This window comes from Chelonia mydas, chromosome 9, assembly GCF_015237465.2.
Source record: "Chelonia mydas isolate rCheMyd1 chromosome 9, rCheMyd1.pri.v2, whole genome shotgun sequence".
Lineage (NCBI taxonomy): Eukaryota > Metazoa > Chordata > Testudines > Cheloniidae > Chelonia > Chelonia mydas.
In genome coordinates this window covers 28,081,097-28,097,924 of record NC_057855.1, presented here as the reverse complement: position 1 = coordinate 28,097,924, position 16,828 = coordinate 28,081,097, and the positions used below count along the sequence as shown (strand labels likewise).

The 16,828-nt window shown below is 42.9% G+C and overlaps 1 protein-coding gene across 2 annotated transcripts; it reads right to left on the bottom strand.

Annotated features, from left to right (window-relative positions):
- Nucleotides 1-1,945: 1,945 nt before the first annotated feature.
- On the bottom strand, nt 1,946-10,997 carry TM4SF18 (transmembrane 4 L six family member 18). 2 transcript variants are annotated; one of them, XM_037909368.2, is made up of 5 exons: nt 10,857-10,997; nt 6,938-7,027; nt 6,116-6,258; nt 3,853-4,033; nt 1,946-2,328 (listed from the first exon to the last, which is right to left on the bottom strand). In XM_037909368.2, the coding sequence occupies exons 1-5, from the start codon at nt 10,923-10,925 to the stop codon at nt 2,314-2,316; spliced, it is 498 nt and encodes a 165-aa protein (XP_037765296.1). In that variant the 5' UTR covers nt 10,926-10,997; the 3' UTR covers nt 1,946-2,313. The 2 variants fall into 2 exon arrangements, with proteins under 2 accessions (XP_037765296.1, XP_007057447.2); XM_007057385.4 differs by lacking the exon at nt 10,857-10,997 and adding an exon at nt 8,783-10,529.
- Between the last annotated feature and the right edge of the window lie 5,831 nt (nt 10,998-16,828).

Here is a 16,828-nt window from a genome sequence, read left to right as displayed (position 1 = left end):
CTCATGTGATTTCACAATCAAAGATAAATCATTAAGAACTTTTTAAAAAAAATCTACAAAATATAGCAATTCCATTGCATCTAGGGTTGAAATCCAGATTAAACAACATATTTGGTTGGAAAAGGTTTTTATTTTCAGCACATTGGATATAAATATTTGGGGGGGGGGGGCTGAATCAAACACCTGTAACTTCACATATTTGATTGCTAAAACAGTGCCCCAGTGTTATTCTAGTCGAGAGGAAAATGTTCCGATTTGGGAAAATTTTCTGATCTAAGGAATGCCAAGTGGGCAGCTTTACATTTTGCCAACACTCCTTTCCACCATGCACCTCTGACCTCCCATTCCACCTTGGAATGTGATCTTGGGGACTAAACCCTTTGTGACATTAGGCACTGAGACCCCTACAAGATGACAAGCCCTTACAGGTGTGAAGCAAAGTCTCTTCCCTCATTAAGAATGGCCATCCGTCTGGTGCTCTTTTAATCCCCCTCTTTTATCCAAGTATACCCCATTCCTCTGCTCTCTAATTACCCTAGGACTTCAGCTATGAACACCAGCATTGTGAACTGATCAGTCAACCACACACCTCATTGTGTATTTCCAGTTCCAAATCAGGCAGCAGCAGACACACACACACACACACACACAAAGGAAGCATAATACTGTGTTAAACATAAACTACTTTTAAAAAAAAAAGGGAAAGTAGCATTTTTATCTTCATAGTAAAGTTTCAAAGCTGTATTAAGTCAATGTTCAGTTGTAAATTTTTGAAAGAACAACCCTAACGTTTTGTTCAGAGTTACGAACATTTCAGAATTACGAACAACCTCCATTCCTACATTTATTCTGCTGTCATTCCCCCTTTTATGGAAAATTCCTGTAGAATTTAATGGGAGTTAAACTAGTAGCTGTCAAGCTGTCTGGAGTGTCTCAGGAGCATGAGTACCAACCTCAGGGCAGACTGTTGAGAAGCAGGCACAAACCCCAAACTGGTTGTGAGTTCTAGACTTACATTTGATCTATCAAATGTAAACTCAGGTACTTTAATGGCCTACCCATGGAGTCATAGAAAATCCCCTTTGAACTGCTTTATTCTTTTTCAGAACATGATGCCTTTCCTGCTGATTTTTATAGCTCAAAAATCTCCTCCCAAATGAGGTCTGTATTTAGAAAGGTATTTGTAAACTAGATTTTTTTTTTCCTCACGAGATTTAATGTTGTCCTAAGGGCTTGTCTACTTGGTGCCGGCAAAGCATATGAGAGGGGAGTGATTTATAAAGCACTTTAATGTGTCTCGCTCTAACTGTTCCATATAGACTAGAAAGGTGTGCTTTTCAAACAGGACTGTGTTAATGTGAAGTAGGTTCCTTTTTAAAGTGCAGCAGCATTCACCAGGGTCTACATGGGGCAGTTAGAGTAAAACACACTAGTGTGCTTTACAAATCAGATCCCCTGGGTGTGCTTTGCTGTGCTGTGTAGGCAAGCCCTTTTAGTAATTCTCTTAAAATATGTTCTAAGGGGATTATTTGGCTTTGAGTATCTAAAGATAAAGAAACCAAAACCTGTTATTAGGTATGTTGATGATACCATGTTGAGCATAGCTGCCTTCCAAGCAGTTGACCCAGGTCTTTAAATCACAACTGGATATCTTTCTAAAATATATGCTATAGCTCAAAAAGAAGTTATGCAATGCAGAAATATTGGGTGAGGTTTGGATGGAGTGGTGAATATTGGGTGAGGTTTGTGGCCTGTGTTATGCAGGAGGTCAGGCTAGTAGAAGATCTCTTCTGGCCTTAAAATCAAGTAATTTTCTACTGATCAAGAAATTGAGGCCTGACCCTATACACTGATGTTCATGGAAAGACTCCCCTTGACTTACTGAGGCCCTTGGAGACCATCTGAAATATTTATAAAGCCCAAATAAGGAGATGAAACAGTGGAATCTATGAAAGCATGGCAGCTTTACAGCACTTTCTTTATTGAAACTAGAGATTTCTGTGTGAAGGCAGTTTCATAGCACTCAAACAACACAAAGTGGATGGCAAAGCAAAAGAGACACCGTTATCATTGTCATTCAGGATTAGCTGTGGTTAAGAAATGGATCTCGTATTTAAGAAAACATGGGAGAGCTTATATTTTAGCTATCAAAAACCATTTAAGTTAATCTAAAAGTACATTTCATGAGAGAAGTGGGTGTGAAAAAGAAATCCGTGGAAAATTAGTTTTAATGGCACCCACAGATCTGCTATGTAGAACAGTAAACACTGGAGGAGCGAAGCCTGGCTGGCAATGAAGCGTTCTCTGCTACATTCAGATAATCCCCGGCTGTCAAAGGAAATGGGAAGAAGTCAAGGAGACTTGTAGCATTAACTCTCAGTATAACTTACAGTTTGCACAATGGAAACATCCACATGATACTAAATCAACAAAGCTTCTCAAGATAAAACAGGTTTCAGAGTAGCAGCTGTGTTGTTTGAGACTAACAAATTTATTTGAGCATAAATTTTCGTGAGCTACAGCGCCCAACTGTGTCATCAGTGAAGACAGAAGCAAAGCTCCTATTGATTTCAGTGGGAGCAGTACTGGGGCTCCAGGCAAATCAAACCTGTCTATTACCTGAGTCCCTGGCAAGCAGAGTGTTATGTTGGAGTTCAAATCCCTGAAACAGTGACATTCCCATTAAAGACTGTTAAAAGGAGATTTTTATCTCCATTTACTCCAGACATCTTTTATGTATTGAATGGTCCTTTGTTTCACTTCTAGTAAGTAATGTAAATTCTGTTGATTTCAACATTTCATAAAGTACAAACTAATGATTTGTAGTTTCTCTATACTTCTGCTCAGTCAATGTGTTTTTTGTCTATGTCAGCAGATGCTTTTACTTTATAGGCCAAGGTAAACTTGCTAGAGTTTTCCTTCCCTTCTAGAAACACTTGCCAGTGCATTTTGATACGAAAATCACTTGCTGTTTAATAAAAGCAAAACAACCTGGAGTCTGTGCTGAATGATCTGCCCACGATGAACATTGCGGGCTGCATAAGAACACGAAAGGCTTCCAAAGCCTAATGAATGTGGCTAGCATTCTTGAGCTAGCACTTCCAGCTCTACCCAGCCTCCAGAGCAGACAATGAAACCTATCATACACTTTTATAACTGCTGGCTGCCATGCTGAAAATATTATTTCACACCGTAATGCCTACTAGTGGCACCACCTATTTAAACTAAGGTCATTCAACGTTATTTTTTATTGTAGTATTGTTGTAGACCAGGAGCCCTTTGTGCTAAACCCTCACTTCTGAAACAGGGATTTCTTGGTCATTTTAACAGGGCTCTGCTGATATGTCCCACAGAACAACATTATGCACACTGACATAAAATACATACCAAGTTCTTGAGTGCCAGAACCCACCAGGTTGTTTCTTACTCTCTCTTACGCTATGAAACCCACTTGATGTTAAAGACAAACTTGGACTTGTTCCTAGGAGGTAGATGCTCAGCACTCTTCACTGACACCAAAGTCCTGTGTTCTCTCTATATTAAGTACTGATGTTTAATTTTCAGGGTCATTTTATTTAACCTTCACAGCCCCACATTCCCAATCAGAAGAGTTTAAGTGAGAAGCCTGGGATCCCTGCATGTTGTATGGAATGCAAGATGAATTTGAATAGTACAGTATGTTGTTAAATGCACTTGGCTACAATGCCTGGTATTCGATTAGGAAAGTAATGTTTCAAATTCATAAAAAACAATGGCCAGATCCTCAGCTGGTGTAAATCGGCATCTGAGTGAAATTGATGGAGCAATGCTGATTTACACCACCCTAAGATTTGGCACAAGGTCTTTTGTTACCTGTATAAAGACAGAGTAAGTCCCACAGAGTATCTGTTTTAATTCGGCCATCACTTTAAGAAAGCAGATGATCACTTGAAGTCCACTAAGGGCTATGAGAATAGAGAATAAAATGATGTTCCACTCCACTACGTGCGCAGGTTCAGTGCACTGAGACCAGGAACTGTACGCAATGAGGTAACTACCAGAGAAACAGAAAAATGGGGAAATTAGACCAGTTTAATGCCTTGAAATTTAACACTCAATAATAATAATTCTAATAGTAATCATACAAAATAATAAAACCTGTTTGTTCTGATGTCCTGGAGCCAAATTCTGGTCTCAGTTACACCAGTGTAAATCCTAAGTAGCTCAATCAAACCCTGTGGTGTTACTCAAGATTTACAATGGTGTAACTGAGCCCAGAATCCAGATCAGAATTCACAGAATGCATCTTCTTCATTCACTTCACTGCATTTTTGTCATGGAAGTGTTAGAAGTTCTGCATTTTCTGCTAATGATACAAACTGAATTTAAACAGAGACCATTTAGATCCCTTCTATTTCATGAGTATCACTCAAACTGCAGTTGATTTTACTTTAGCTGAAGTTGGGGTTTTTTAACCAGCATAGATCAGTAATGCCCAAATAATATTTCACTATGACAAGAGGATGGAGTGGTGACTGAGGGCACTGCCTAAGGGAGTATCACCATTTGTTATTCCCATTTGGCCTCAGGCCACCCTCTGTCTCCCTGCTAGCCCTATAGAGTATGTCATTCACCTTCTCTGTTGTATCATCATAACAACGTGAAGGAGATGCAGTATTGCCATCCTCAAGAGATCAGAAATCGTGAGTCAGATGTCCCTCTCCATCCATGTGTGATAATTTCAGATTGAAAAGAGCCTTTAATGCACACAACTGCATGCGTCTCCCTGGCTGCTCAGATGGAGACACCACTTACCCTCTCCTCACCCTGAAGAAAGGAAATGGAAGGCAGTTCCCCTATTGCTGTCTTGACTCTCTCCCTTCCGAGTTTATTCCCTTTGATAAAAGAAGGGCTGGATGGTAAATAGTTTGAGAACCACCGACCCAATGAACGCAACATTATTCACACTAGCACATAGAATTTATTTTATTTTTTAGAATTGATGAGTTACAGATTACATATCAATCAAAGAACTTCTAACTTGTATCAGCCCTTCATACAGGTGATGATGGCACAGTACAAACAATATAGGATTGATCTAGCCATTAGCAAGAAGCAGCACTTCCCTGACACCGTGGGAGTTGGCAATACTGGAGATGGCGTGGTGCTATTATTGGTTCCAAGAACCATCACTGTAGTCGTATTTGTGAGGTTTTTAATAGGTTCAGTGCTGGCCTCCATTTCTCCTCTATTAATAAATTACACAGTTTGGGCTGAATCCAGAGTCCCTCACTTGGCATCTGCCCCTTCATGTTCAAATCAGGCTTTTTTTTATTTATGAATTAAAAAAAACAACAACCCAACAGAATATTACCATTATTAGTATGTGTCTCAATGGTGTCACCATAACATAGAAATAGAGAATACACCACATGTGTATAAGGATCCACTTCTTTTGTCTCTTCTCTAAACTGAAGTCAGTAATTCCTATATTTTAGAGCAATGGCTTTCAACCTGTGGTCTGCAGAGCCTTGGGGGTCTGCAGACTAAGATTTTCAAAGGGGTCTGCACCTCCATTCAAAATTTTTTAGGGGTCCACAAATGAAAAAAGGTTGAAAACCACTGTTTTTGGGAACAATCCCATATACTTGCTGAGGAATCTGGCTTTTCATCTTCTTCTATCTAGGATTTCATGACTAGTCCAATGCTTAGTGTACTCCACTGGAAGTTGGAAGAACTTGACTTTATCTTACTTGAAATATTTCCATATTAAAAAATCTTATCCTTGAAAAGGAGATGGTTTCAAACTTCTGCATTCAAAGCAGTCACAGGTTCTAGATCTGTACTTCACATATGCTTAGGAGGTTTGATAGCTCACTGGAAGATTAGCCAAATTAGCTGAACATTAAACTTTCTCTGTAAAGATGCAAATAATTTTTTTTCCTTTGTGTGTTCTGCTCAGAAACAAATTTAAAATATGCAGTATTCATTGTGGAGCAAAGATTTTTAAAAGCTAAGAAAATACATATGCTGTGATAATGGGTAAATTTATTTTTATCTATAAATTACCTCCAAAAGGACCTTTTTATCTTTTTTCTGTATAGTTTCTTATAGCAGATATAAAGATGTTTCTTACCCCCCTGCAGTGTCTTTGAAGATATAACCCCAGCCAGCTGGAGTATTGCAGAATGGGCCTTGCAGTAAGCCCAAAGTAGAGATGATGACATTATATCCCGAAAAAGCAATTCCAAGCAGGGCTAACACAACTGAAATGAAACTCTGTATTGAAGAGAGAATAAATGTTATCATCATGAGGGTTTCACCTAATCAGAGCCAACCACCAAACAACATGCCCTGGCTCCTTTGCCAGGTTTGTACCTTACAGGCATAGTTCAAAATTCAATAGGAAATGGGATCAGGACAATAGTGAGACCCATCCCTGGCAACAGCATTTTCTCTTTTGGGATTGTGTCCTCAGGGGAAATGCCAAATTTCTCCAGAGATAAGACAGTTTTATTTCCATTGGTTTTTAAAACGTACTTTTGCAAACGCATTGTAGCAGGCCAGGCAGGCACTACAACACTCCTAAGACTTGTTTGCATCCCAGTCAGCATTTATGCAGATTCTTTATTTTCCATCTAATGTAAGAAGGGGGTGTGAGGAGGTGAAGGAGCAATTCAGCAGGGGAGAGAGTTGAAAGATAACAGTCCAAGGCCATCAGTGTTCTTCCTTAACTCTTTTGTTTCCTGGGGACTTCACCTGTGCAGTTGGAGGAAGCAACTGGACTTGTGATGACCCGTGGGGTTGTCTCTACCCTGACCCAGGGTTCTGTCCTAATACAGAGAGAGGAAGGAACTAGCCATAAAGAGGAAGTCAAGGTTTGGCTGGGGAAATGGGGGAGGAGGGGAACTCAGAATGAATGCTGAATAGAGAAACAAAAGACAAAACCAAGACTCACCCTGTATGTTTTGTTACAGCTCTCGCTCTGGCAGCATTGATAGAACGTGTCACGCTCCAGTGTTATTAGAAGTGCTGCTAACAGAAGCATCTGTAAGGGGGAGACTGTAAGATGAGTGGAATAACTGGAGATCCTGCACCTGATTCTCTCCTGCCCGTGCACAGTAAGTGTAAAATGCCACCAGTCTGAACTGGTAGCACTTTACACCCACTTTGCACAGAAGTATATGACTGCTGCAGGTACATGGCAGGGGAGAGTCAGGGCCATAGTAAAACATGACGGGAAATTTTGCAGAAAAGAACTAATGAGCTTCACTTCTCTCTCTGCCAATCCTCCACATGCAGTTTAGGACTTTTCTCAAAGTGTTAAGTTATTTGACATTGGTTGGGTAATTTCACCAAGTAAATCTTGGACTTAAGTTCATAATAGTTTCCAGGATTTAAAAAAAACGTATCCAAGGGGCCTCTGGTAAGGGCCATATGAGGAAGGGAAGGGATGGCCCCTCTGGGTTGGAGGTATGGGGAAGGTAAGAGGAGGAGTGCTAATGTAGACAAGGTGCTGGCAATATCAGCGTTTTAAGCACCATGTTGTATAGATCTGCTTAAAATACTAGCAGCCATCTGGATTTCTGCCTACACTAGGACTCTCATGGATGATCCCACTGTTGGAACTGAACCAATAGTAACTACAATGGGAAATTTTATTAAAAATACCCGGGTGTAGGCACAGCCTGAACCTCTTGCTATTCGATTCTCTGTTTGTAAAATGAGGACAATGGTAACTCTCATGAACTCCCATGAAGGGCTCTGAAATGGAAAAGTGCTAAATGGAAGTTTTGAAATCTCTATATAGGGTATTTCTAATTTTTGTGGTTGGTGTTTCCCAAACCTCCAGCTTATCAGTGTTTCTCCATTTGAGTTTCTGGGCCTCCAGTAAATTTTCTCTGATCACCACAAGTTTGACATTTTTCAAAGACTAATGTAGAACATGCACAGTGATAGTTTCAAAATTAGGTCTCATCTTTATTCATTTTACATCTTTCCCTTTTTAATGTATCAGTAGAAAGACCCTACCAAATAGAATTGACATTAATAATATAAGATACCTGTCTAAACACATAAGAGGGCTGTGGCTTTTTAACATTGTGTACTATGTTCATAGGAACTAGCGGTGCTGGGGGTGCTACTGCACCCCCTGGCTTGAAGTGGTTTTTACCATATACAGGGTTTACAGTTTGGTTCAATGGCTCTCAGCACCCCCACAATGCAAATTGTTCCAGCACCCTTGACTATGTTACCACAGATAAGAATATTAAAAATCTGTTAGAAAAAAGTTACTGTGCGTGATCTGCCACTGACTGTAATTGATTGACTTGTCTAAGTTTTTACACAGCACCAGAGCTTTACTGATTAGTGGCCATAGCACATCGTGGTATAATATGCACAGTATCTGCAGTCAGATTTGCAGTTACATATATAAGAATTTTCACTTTTAGCATAACTCCCAAACCCAAGTAGATGGTTAGCCAATCCCCTCCCACACACTACTGCACAAGCTTTGCTTATATGACAAAAAGCATGCAAACCCACCTCCCAAAATCATGTTAAAAAAAAAAAATCACATACATGCCAATTTTGTTCAGCTGTCCATGATCAATGCCCTTGATTTTTTAAAGTTGATCAAATTTACTGCCTATAAAATTAGCTAAAATAATTTATCTCCCCTTTAAAAGCAAGATCATGACACAATCACACCTTGCTGCAGGGTTATCCCTACAGATGTGATTGTGCTAACATCATTTGCACTAGCATACAACTCAATAAAATCCACAGAACCGACACTTACCATCACACCAGAGAAACATATTCCTTCAAAATACCACACGTAGTTGGTGAGCTGGTTACTGGTGGCGTATGAAGTTTTCCCATTAGGGAAGTATAACAGGATATTAACAACAATACTCCAAAGTGCAAGAGGTATCAACAGACAACTCAAACAGCCTCTGCATTTTTGTAAACCCATCTCTTAAGGACTTTAAATACTTTCACTATTCTAAGCCCACACAGGGCTACTTCTTTTAAAGTTGCAAAACGCTGCCACCTTCTTGTTTTGATGCAGTCATTTTGTATTCATGGGAACCTGGTTGCTGGGGTATGGTTCCAGTCAAACAATCCCAGTGCTAAAGTAAGTGCTTTACTGTTTGTGGAACAAAGGGCAAAATATCACTGGCTGAAGGGCTGATCTATCTCCTGTGCTGGAGCGTGTGACTGTTTCTTTGTTTCCCTCTAAGGGCTATTCCTTGGGGAGCTTGAGATTCAAATGAGTGTCTAGAAGAATCAGGAAGGAACACAACCCAGGGTTATAACAACAACACATCAAGCATGTGTATATCACTTTTTCATCTTCTAAAACACATGGTTTAGAAATATAAACAAAGTAATGTCCACAGCACCCTGCACACAACATGCCTCGCAGGTAGGCCCTGGACTGTGAGACCTTCCAAAGTTTACTATGTTCTGAGGGGCAATGAAGTATTATTAGAACTAACATATTTCACGTACTTTATGTTTCAGAGTAACAGCCGTGTTAGTCTGTATTCGTAAAAAGAAAAGGAGTACTTGTGGCACCTTAGAGACTAACCAGTTTATTTGAGCATGAGCTTTCGTGAGCTACAGCTCACTTCATCGGATGCATAGCATATCGTGGAAACTGCAGAAGACATTATATACACACAGAGACCCTGTACTTTATGTTGTTATCTTACAGCACTCTTGTGAAGTAAGCCGGTATCGCTGTTCAAGAACTGGGTTCTATTCCTGGCTCACTTCTGTGTCTGTTTTATCCCCCACTCCATTTGTCTCTTCTGTCTATTTAGATTGTATGTTTTTGGGGGCTAGGGCTGTTTCTTACTATATGTATGTTTGGGGTTTCTAAGTGCTAAGTAATATCAATTATGAAGAATAACTTAAGCAATGGGGAAAGCAAGGCACAGAGAAGATAAGGATGGTCTTGTGGGTAAGGCACTAGAGTGGAACTTAAGAAACCCCTGGGTTCACTTCTTGGCCCTGGGACACAGATTTCCTGTGTGATGTTGGGCATGTCACTCATCTTCTTTTTGCTTCAGTTCCTCCTCTGTAAAGTGAGGCTAATAATGCTCCTCAGGATTTGTGAGGCTAAATGTATTCATGTCTGTGATGGGGCCTATAGAAGTCTCTAGGTAGAAAGGCTGTGTATTACCTGTGGCTACAGAGAAAGCCAGGATTACAGCTCAGCACAGATTGGCCCCTGTGCAATAGCTTTATACAATATCTGTAAACAAAATTATTTGAAGGGGGGAAATTACAGATGAGTGGGCAGGAAACTAAAAACAGCAAACCTTCACTCAAAACACAGCTTGTTTGCAGTCCTGTCCCTGTGAATGAGGTATCTCCTCTAATAGCTTATGTAACCCTTCTGCCAGGTGGCGCCAGCAGCAACTAGGGCCGGGTTCAAAATCTAGGGGTCCTTTTCCATTTATACAACAGAGAACCAGCTCGAGCCTCCACCCAGTAACCTGGGAAATTTACACACCATCCCTGGGCACCTCTGAGAGGAAATACTTCCCCACTTGCAAGCACAGAATCTGAGTGTAGAAAAGAAACTTTTAATAAAAGGAGGAAAGTAACTCGGCATTAATTTGGGAAAAGACCGCAAACAGGGTTCATAAACATAAACCATGAGTAAAAGACCCACCCCCAAATAGGTTGGGCAGTGTCCTTTTCCCCTCATGTTCTTAAGTCCAGCAACCCAATAGTCCCTTTCACATGCCCAGCCCTTCTCTGCACCCCACTCACAGTTGCTGTCCTTGATCAGTGCAGACCTAGATTCAGAGGTGTATCTGCAGAGTTCACCTCCCTCCCTGGGTGGGGTAAAGAGGTACCTTACTCATTCCGCTGCTCGGGCACACACTTGCCACCCTTCTCTGCCAGCCGCCCCATTGGCCGATCATCGCACCTCTCTGTTGCACCAGCCACTCTTTCTCCAGCTGACTGTCAGTCACCTTCTGCTGCCACCTGCCTCTCTGCCTCTGACGGCTGCACACCAGTCTCTTAATAATTTTCAGCTCTTTGCAGGCTGGGTAGAAACACCACCTCATCTCAAGTGATTTCAGCTCTCAGTGATTTTTAGCTCTTTTTTTCTGCACAGACAAACAGCTATTTCCCACCAGGTTAGAATCCCCCTACCCCTTGTCAGAGCAATATAACATACCAACATTGTTATAAACTGAAATTTCAAGAGGATACAGTTTCTCGATTGCTTTTTTGACTTCGAGCTGAGTTCTGGCAGTTTCTTGTCTCAGCTGGTGAACCCTCTCAGCATGTAGGGCAGAAACACAGTCCTACCACAACTGATTTCAGCCCTGATTGGGTATTTAACATAACAAATAGGTTCCTAATGAATCCTATTTAGCTCTATTTTTTAACAGTGGGGAGGAACAGGTTAAACCAGTCTAGGGAGAACCCTGGCTGAGGCTTTGCAGTCTCCTGGCTGGGGATACCTATCCCCACCCCTCTTACTTTCACAGGTCTCTGACTTTTGAGCCCCTGGCTTAACAAGGTGCTTTCAACTGAGGGTGGCCCCCTCATTTGGGACAGGTTAAGCACAGTCCTGCTTTCCTGTATTCCTACAATAATTACAACATTGGTAACCATATTTCACTACCCCTGCATTCAGTACTAAGGTGATTTGTACCCAACACCAGCCAGAGTTGATCACTTTGACACCTCTGTATTTACTGAATATGTAAGCAGAGCAGGAGCAAACTGTATTTACATAAACACATCTAAAGTTTCTCCCCCTCCCAGCTAGCTGTCAGGGAAGCATTCATTCTGACCCTGCTTACACTTGCAATGCTGTAAAAATTTCTCATGTACAGTACAACAGAACATTTCCCAACCAGTAGTTAATTGCATTGGGCAGTATAATTGGAATCATTAGGGATTATAGAATTATAGAACTGGCAATTATCTGGTCCACCTTTGAGCCAATACAGGATATTCTCTGCAGAATGTTTTCTAGAGTTTTGTCTAATCCAATTTAAAATGACATAAACAATGAATAAGTCTATGTTTTAGCCATGGGTATTTTTAGTAAAAGTCACGGACAGGTCACGGGCAGTAAACAAAAATTCACGACCAATGACCTGTCCATGACTTTCACTAAAAATACCCATGAATAAAACTTGGGGGAGGGCTTCCAGGGGGCCCTGTGGGTGCTGGGGGAGGGTAGCCCGGGTTCTGCAGGGGGTGGGTGGTGGCACACAGCCCGGGACGAGGGATGAAAGTAAGGCGGTACGGGCCGGCACGGTGTACCGGTAAAAAGTGGCTGCCAGTACTGGCCCATACAGCTGATGTTAAAGTGCTGCCACGGTAAAGGACCCTGCTTTAACGTCGTTGCCCCTTTTGCCCCTCCCGGGCCGCCAATGGTGGGGGGCAAAAGGAGCAGCTACCCTGAGGCCAGAGATTTAAAAGCCACAGGCCCTTTAAATCGCTGCTGGAGCCCCGGGCAGCACAGGCCAGGCAGTGCGGATCGGCTGGTAGGGGATGCTGACCACCAGCCCCGGCCCTTACACCTGAGTTCCCACCCTTTCTGGGGTGGGGGCGGGCAGAGCCAGCCCCGTACCAATAAGAGTTCAATTTTACTTTCACCCCTGCCCAGGACTCCTGCTGGGGCGGGGGCCAGCTGCACACAGCCCAGGACCCCCGCTGGTGCTGGGGGGGCCACAGGCAGCATTGTGTGGCCCAGGAGCCCCCCTGGTGCTAGGGGGGCATGGGCAGTGGTGTGTGGCTTGGGATCCCTACTGGTGTTGGGGGGGGGGGTTTAGTGGAGCCAGCAGCCTGCCTACCTGGGTCCACCCCCCCCCCCCCACACACACAGCAGCAGCAGAGTTTGGGTGTGGAAGAGGGCAGGAGGTTGGGGCACACGACAGGGTGAGGCGGGCTCTGGGTGGTGCTCCCCAGAAGCAGTGACATCCCCCTTGCTCAGCTGCTAGGCGGAGGCATGGCCAGGCACCTCTGTGCACTGCCTCCATCCAGGGCACTGCCCCCGCCCAGGGCACCGCCCCTGCAGCTCCCATTGGGCGGACTGCTGCAGAGCTGCCTGGCCACATCTCCACCTAGCAGCTGAGCGAGGGGGGGTGTCACCACTTCCGGGGAGCCCCCCAGGTAAGCGCCGCCCAGAGTGCTCCTCACCCCATCCCGTGCCCCAACCCCCTGCCCCCTACAACACCCAAACTCTGCTGCTGCTGGGGGGGCAGGCCGGTGGCCCGAGAGTGCCCCAGCAGTGGCTGGTGTGCCTGGCGCAAGGGCTGCTCGAGCTGCCCCTGAGCCAGGTGGACTGGCCACTGCAAAAGTCACGGAGGTCACAGAAAGTCATGGAATCCGTGACTTCCGTGACAAACTCACAGCCTTAACAATAAGGCATGTACTCACTTCCTTGGAAGTCTATTTCAGAGCCTTTTAGCTCTGGGCTGTCTGGAAGCTTTCATAAATATGCAGCATACATTTTCCCTGTTAGTTCAACAGATCAAGGATGGAGCAGTATTCCCGATGGTGGCAAAATAGGACTGAACTAAATCCTCATACACCCTGCGGCAGCTCTGCCCATTACATACCAGAACGAGGTTTCTGAGGGCTCCCTCTGGTGGATATTAAGACTCAACTTTTGATGCTTTTCTCCTATTAATAATTATGTTATTTAGTTGTATTATTTAGCTTTGTGAGATTTCGGGTCACATTCTGCTCTGTTACACTGATATAAGCCTGGAGGAAAATCAGTGATGCAATTCTGCACTTACAACCGTGTAACTGAGGGCAGAATTTGGCCCAACGGCTGCATGCAACTTGAAGAGGCATCGTAAAATGTGGTGCTGCAAAACCCTTTTTGATATTCACCAACTGTTTGTGTCACTGTGACAGACAGACTTTTTGCCCAACCTTACCTGGCATTACTCAGACAGCTTTAGACATTTGAGCATTCCAGGGTATTAGGGACACCACAATAATTGCCTTGATTTTGGGGGCAGGGGGTTGAGGCTGGGGATCTTGTCCATTTCTGAGGAGTTATGAAATTAATTCATAAGAGCCAACGAAGGGGTTGAGGGCATAAAAAGGGAAGTTGTACTGAATAAAAAACAATTAACCTTCAGGAGGTCGGGATGTGAGGATACTTTGGGATATATTTTCCCTTTGCTCCCTAAAGCAAACAAATGTATGAGCTGCTTAGGCCTCAGTCAAACTTTGCCCTTTGGGGTCCTCTTTAAAGCTGATTCTGTTCTCTGGTTGGTTTATGCACCATTCAAAGCAGCAATAGCAAAATAGTTAGGAGAGCACAGAAGGAAGGTGTACAATACTAGTTTTGTGATTAGACCGTTCTCTCCACCTTCTCTGATGTGAGCCTCCTTTTCCCCGATTCTGTCTCCTTTCTCCAGGGTCCTCTGTGTTTCTTACAGGTCTCTGAGGATCCCTCATTTACACCCTGTCTTAATCCCAGATTCCCTACACTGTCTTGGGGCCTGCTGTTGCTCCTATTGAAGTCAATAGCAAACCTCCCTTTGCAGATCTTGGCTGCTTAACAAGATTGGATGGGACGGGACGTCCTTCATCGAGGCTGCTCCTTAGTGACCCAAGGGGACATTGCTGATTAAAGCAAGGCATGTCTCATCCACAAGCTGAATTTTTATGACAGAGCTCAGTGGTTAGTTGAAAACCTGACAGCATCTGCTTTTTTTTTAAATTGAAGCCTATAGTAAAAAGTGGCCATCTGTGTTTGTAATCAAATTTGCTGCTGTTTCCAGCTATATTCTGTTCCAGTTCTGTGCACGAAATCTCTGAAAATGCGATTTCATGCCCAGAACTTAGTCTGCACAAATAATGGAGTAAACGATGCAATTCAGATGCCTTGTTACTCAAATTAAGTTCTGCAGATACCATATTAAATTGGCTTGTTCCTTAGCATGTTGTGATGCTAGAACACACAGTAGTTGTTTTATATGTGGTATGAGGCAAAACTGGTAAACTCCAAGGTCAGTTTCTCAACCATGTTGATCAATGTTGCAAGAGCCCCCCTTCTGTTCCTGTAAACCCTTGGGAGCAGATGCTGTTACCAAAAGACTTTGATTACTCATGGGGTGAGTGACTTCTCTGCTAACTGAATCAGACTTTATTTAAAGTAATTATTTTCATAGGGTTTGATTGCTACACCTGCTGTACATGCTATTGTGCATCAGCCATTAAGAAAGGATTTCAACTGGATTTTTCATTCTGATGTGATCTCAGGGACCTAGCCCTAATGCTGTGTATTACCACTACAGAGATCAGGGCGGAGCTCCAGTCAAACTTCTCTCCTTTTGTGCACTAATTCTAAAGCTGATTCTGTCCTCTCCTCTGTGTCCTGTGTGGATAGATAAAGCAAAGAAAAACAGCCATCTGAGCCCAAGGTAAAAAACCGTACAATTCCAACAGAATATTATATTCTGCACTATTCCCCATCTCCCCGCAGCTCCCCGCTCTTCTTCCTTAGCCTAGGGTCAGAACTCGGTTTTCCCTCACCTTAACTCCACCACTCATCCCTCAAATAATTCTGTTTCACCACCAAAATATCAGCCCAGACCAGCAGCTAGAAAATATCTTATCCCGTTACAGGGAGGACAAAAATGCAACAGCTACAGGAGGCACAAACATATAAGAGCTGCCATATTAGGTCACACCAGTCCATCATGCCCAGTAGCCTGTATCTGATAGTGGCCAGTACCTGTACTCTGCCAACTTCTTTCCTTTCCTTTATGCTAGAATATAGAGTTCACCTTTAATAAATTTATCCCTAGAAGATGTCTCCATCCTCCACACCTGTCGGCTTTCCTCTAGTCCTTAGTTTAAAAAATCCTCTACAACCAGCAGTGTGGTTCCATTTTGGTTACAGTTGAGCCCATCTCTTCGGTCGAGGCTACTTCTTCCCCAAAAGGTTCCCCAGTTCCTAATGAACCTAAATCTCTCCTCCCTACACCATCGTCTCATCCATGCATTTAGATCCTGCAGTTGTAAAGGCTGAGGCAGTGACAGTTTAGCTTTAACAAATAGCATCTCTTGGTTCATCCCATGGGAGTTGAACGAATGACATAGACTGTTAAAATGGATTAGGCTCAGATCCTCAAACATATTTAGGGGCCTATCTCCCACTGAGGATCCAGGCTCTACAGTTGCGGGCAAACGTCTTCCATCTAGGAGACCGTTGCATTGCAGTGGATCAGTGAGAGAGATCAGGGCTACATGTTTAACAATTTCTTTTCTGTCTCAAGTGTGCACTCTCAATGTGCAGATTTAGATGTAAAGGATAGCGTGCTAAGCTGCACCTCAGAAATATGTGTTTAACTTCTGGATACCTTAAATTATAGTGATCATCTTCCTCGCTTAGAGTACTATTATATAATGCACATTTCTGTCTCTGTGGAAAGACTGTAGCAATGCAATGGATAATCTCCAGGATTATCCATAGCTCTGAACAATCCTTTCCAAAAATGTCACACACACAATTCAAATGACTTGTAACACCTTTGCTAGGTTCCAAAGTGAATAATGGTGGCCAGCATTTTGTGGCTTGAATATCTTACTTCTAAGAGGCAAGGTGCATACCAGCTTTTCAGCTGTGGAATGGCACCACCTTGTACCAATTCATAGCTAGCTTGGGGCACATCAATGTGACTTTTCCTTCTGAGATGATATTCATTATATGCTGTAAATCATATCTTGAAGGTCTGACAGATAGAGCATTTATTGCAACATCCCTGAAAGACCTTATTGTTTTAAGTTTATGTACTATTGAGGGCCAGGATTGTGTATATAACCTATCTACAAG

Bases quoted from the DNA above. Each gene is read 5' to 3' on its own strand.
- TM4SF18 (XM_007057385.4), bottom strand. From the start codon at position 8,959: ATGGGTTTACAAAAATGCAGAGGCTGTTTGAGTTGTCTGTTGATACCT. The intron at 7,028-8,782 runs GTAAGTGTCGGT...TCCCCCTTACAG, and splicing joins TATGTTTCTCTGGTGTGATG to ATGCTTCTGTTAGCAGCACT. The intron at 4,034-6,115 runs GTAAGAAACATC...TTTCTCTGGTAG, and splicing joins TTCAAAGACACTGCAGGGGG to TTACCTCATTGCGTACAGTT.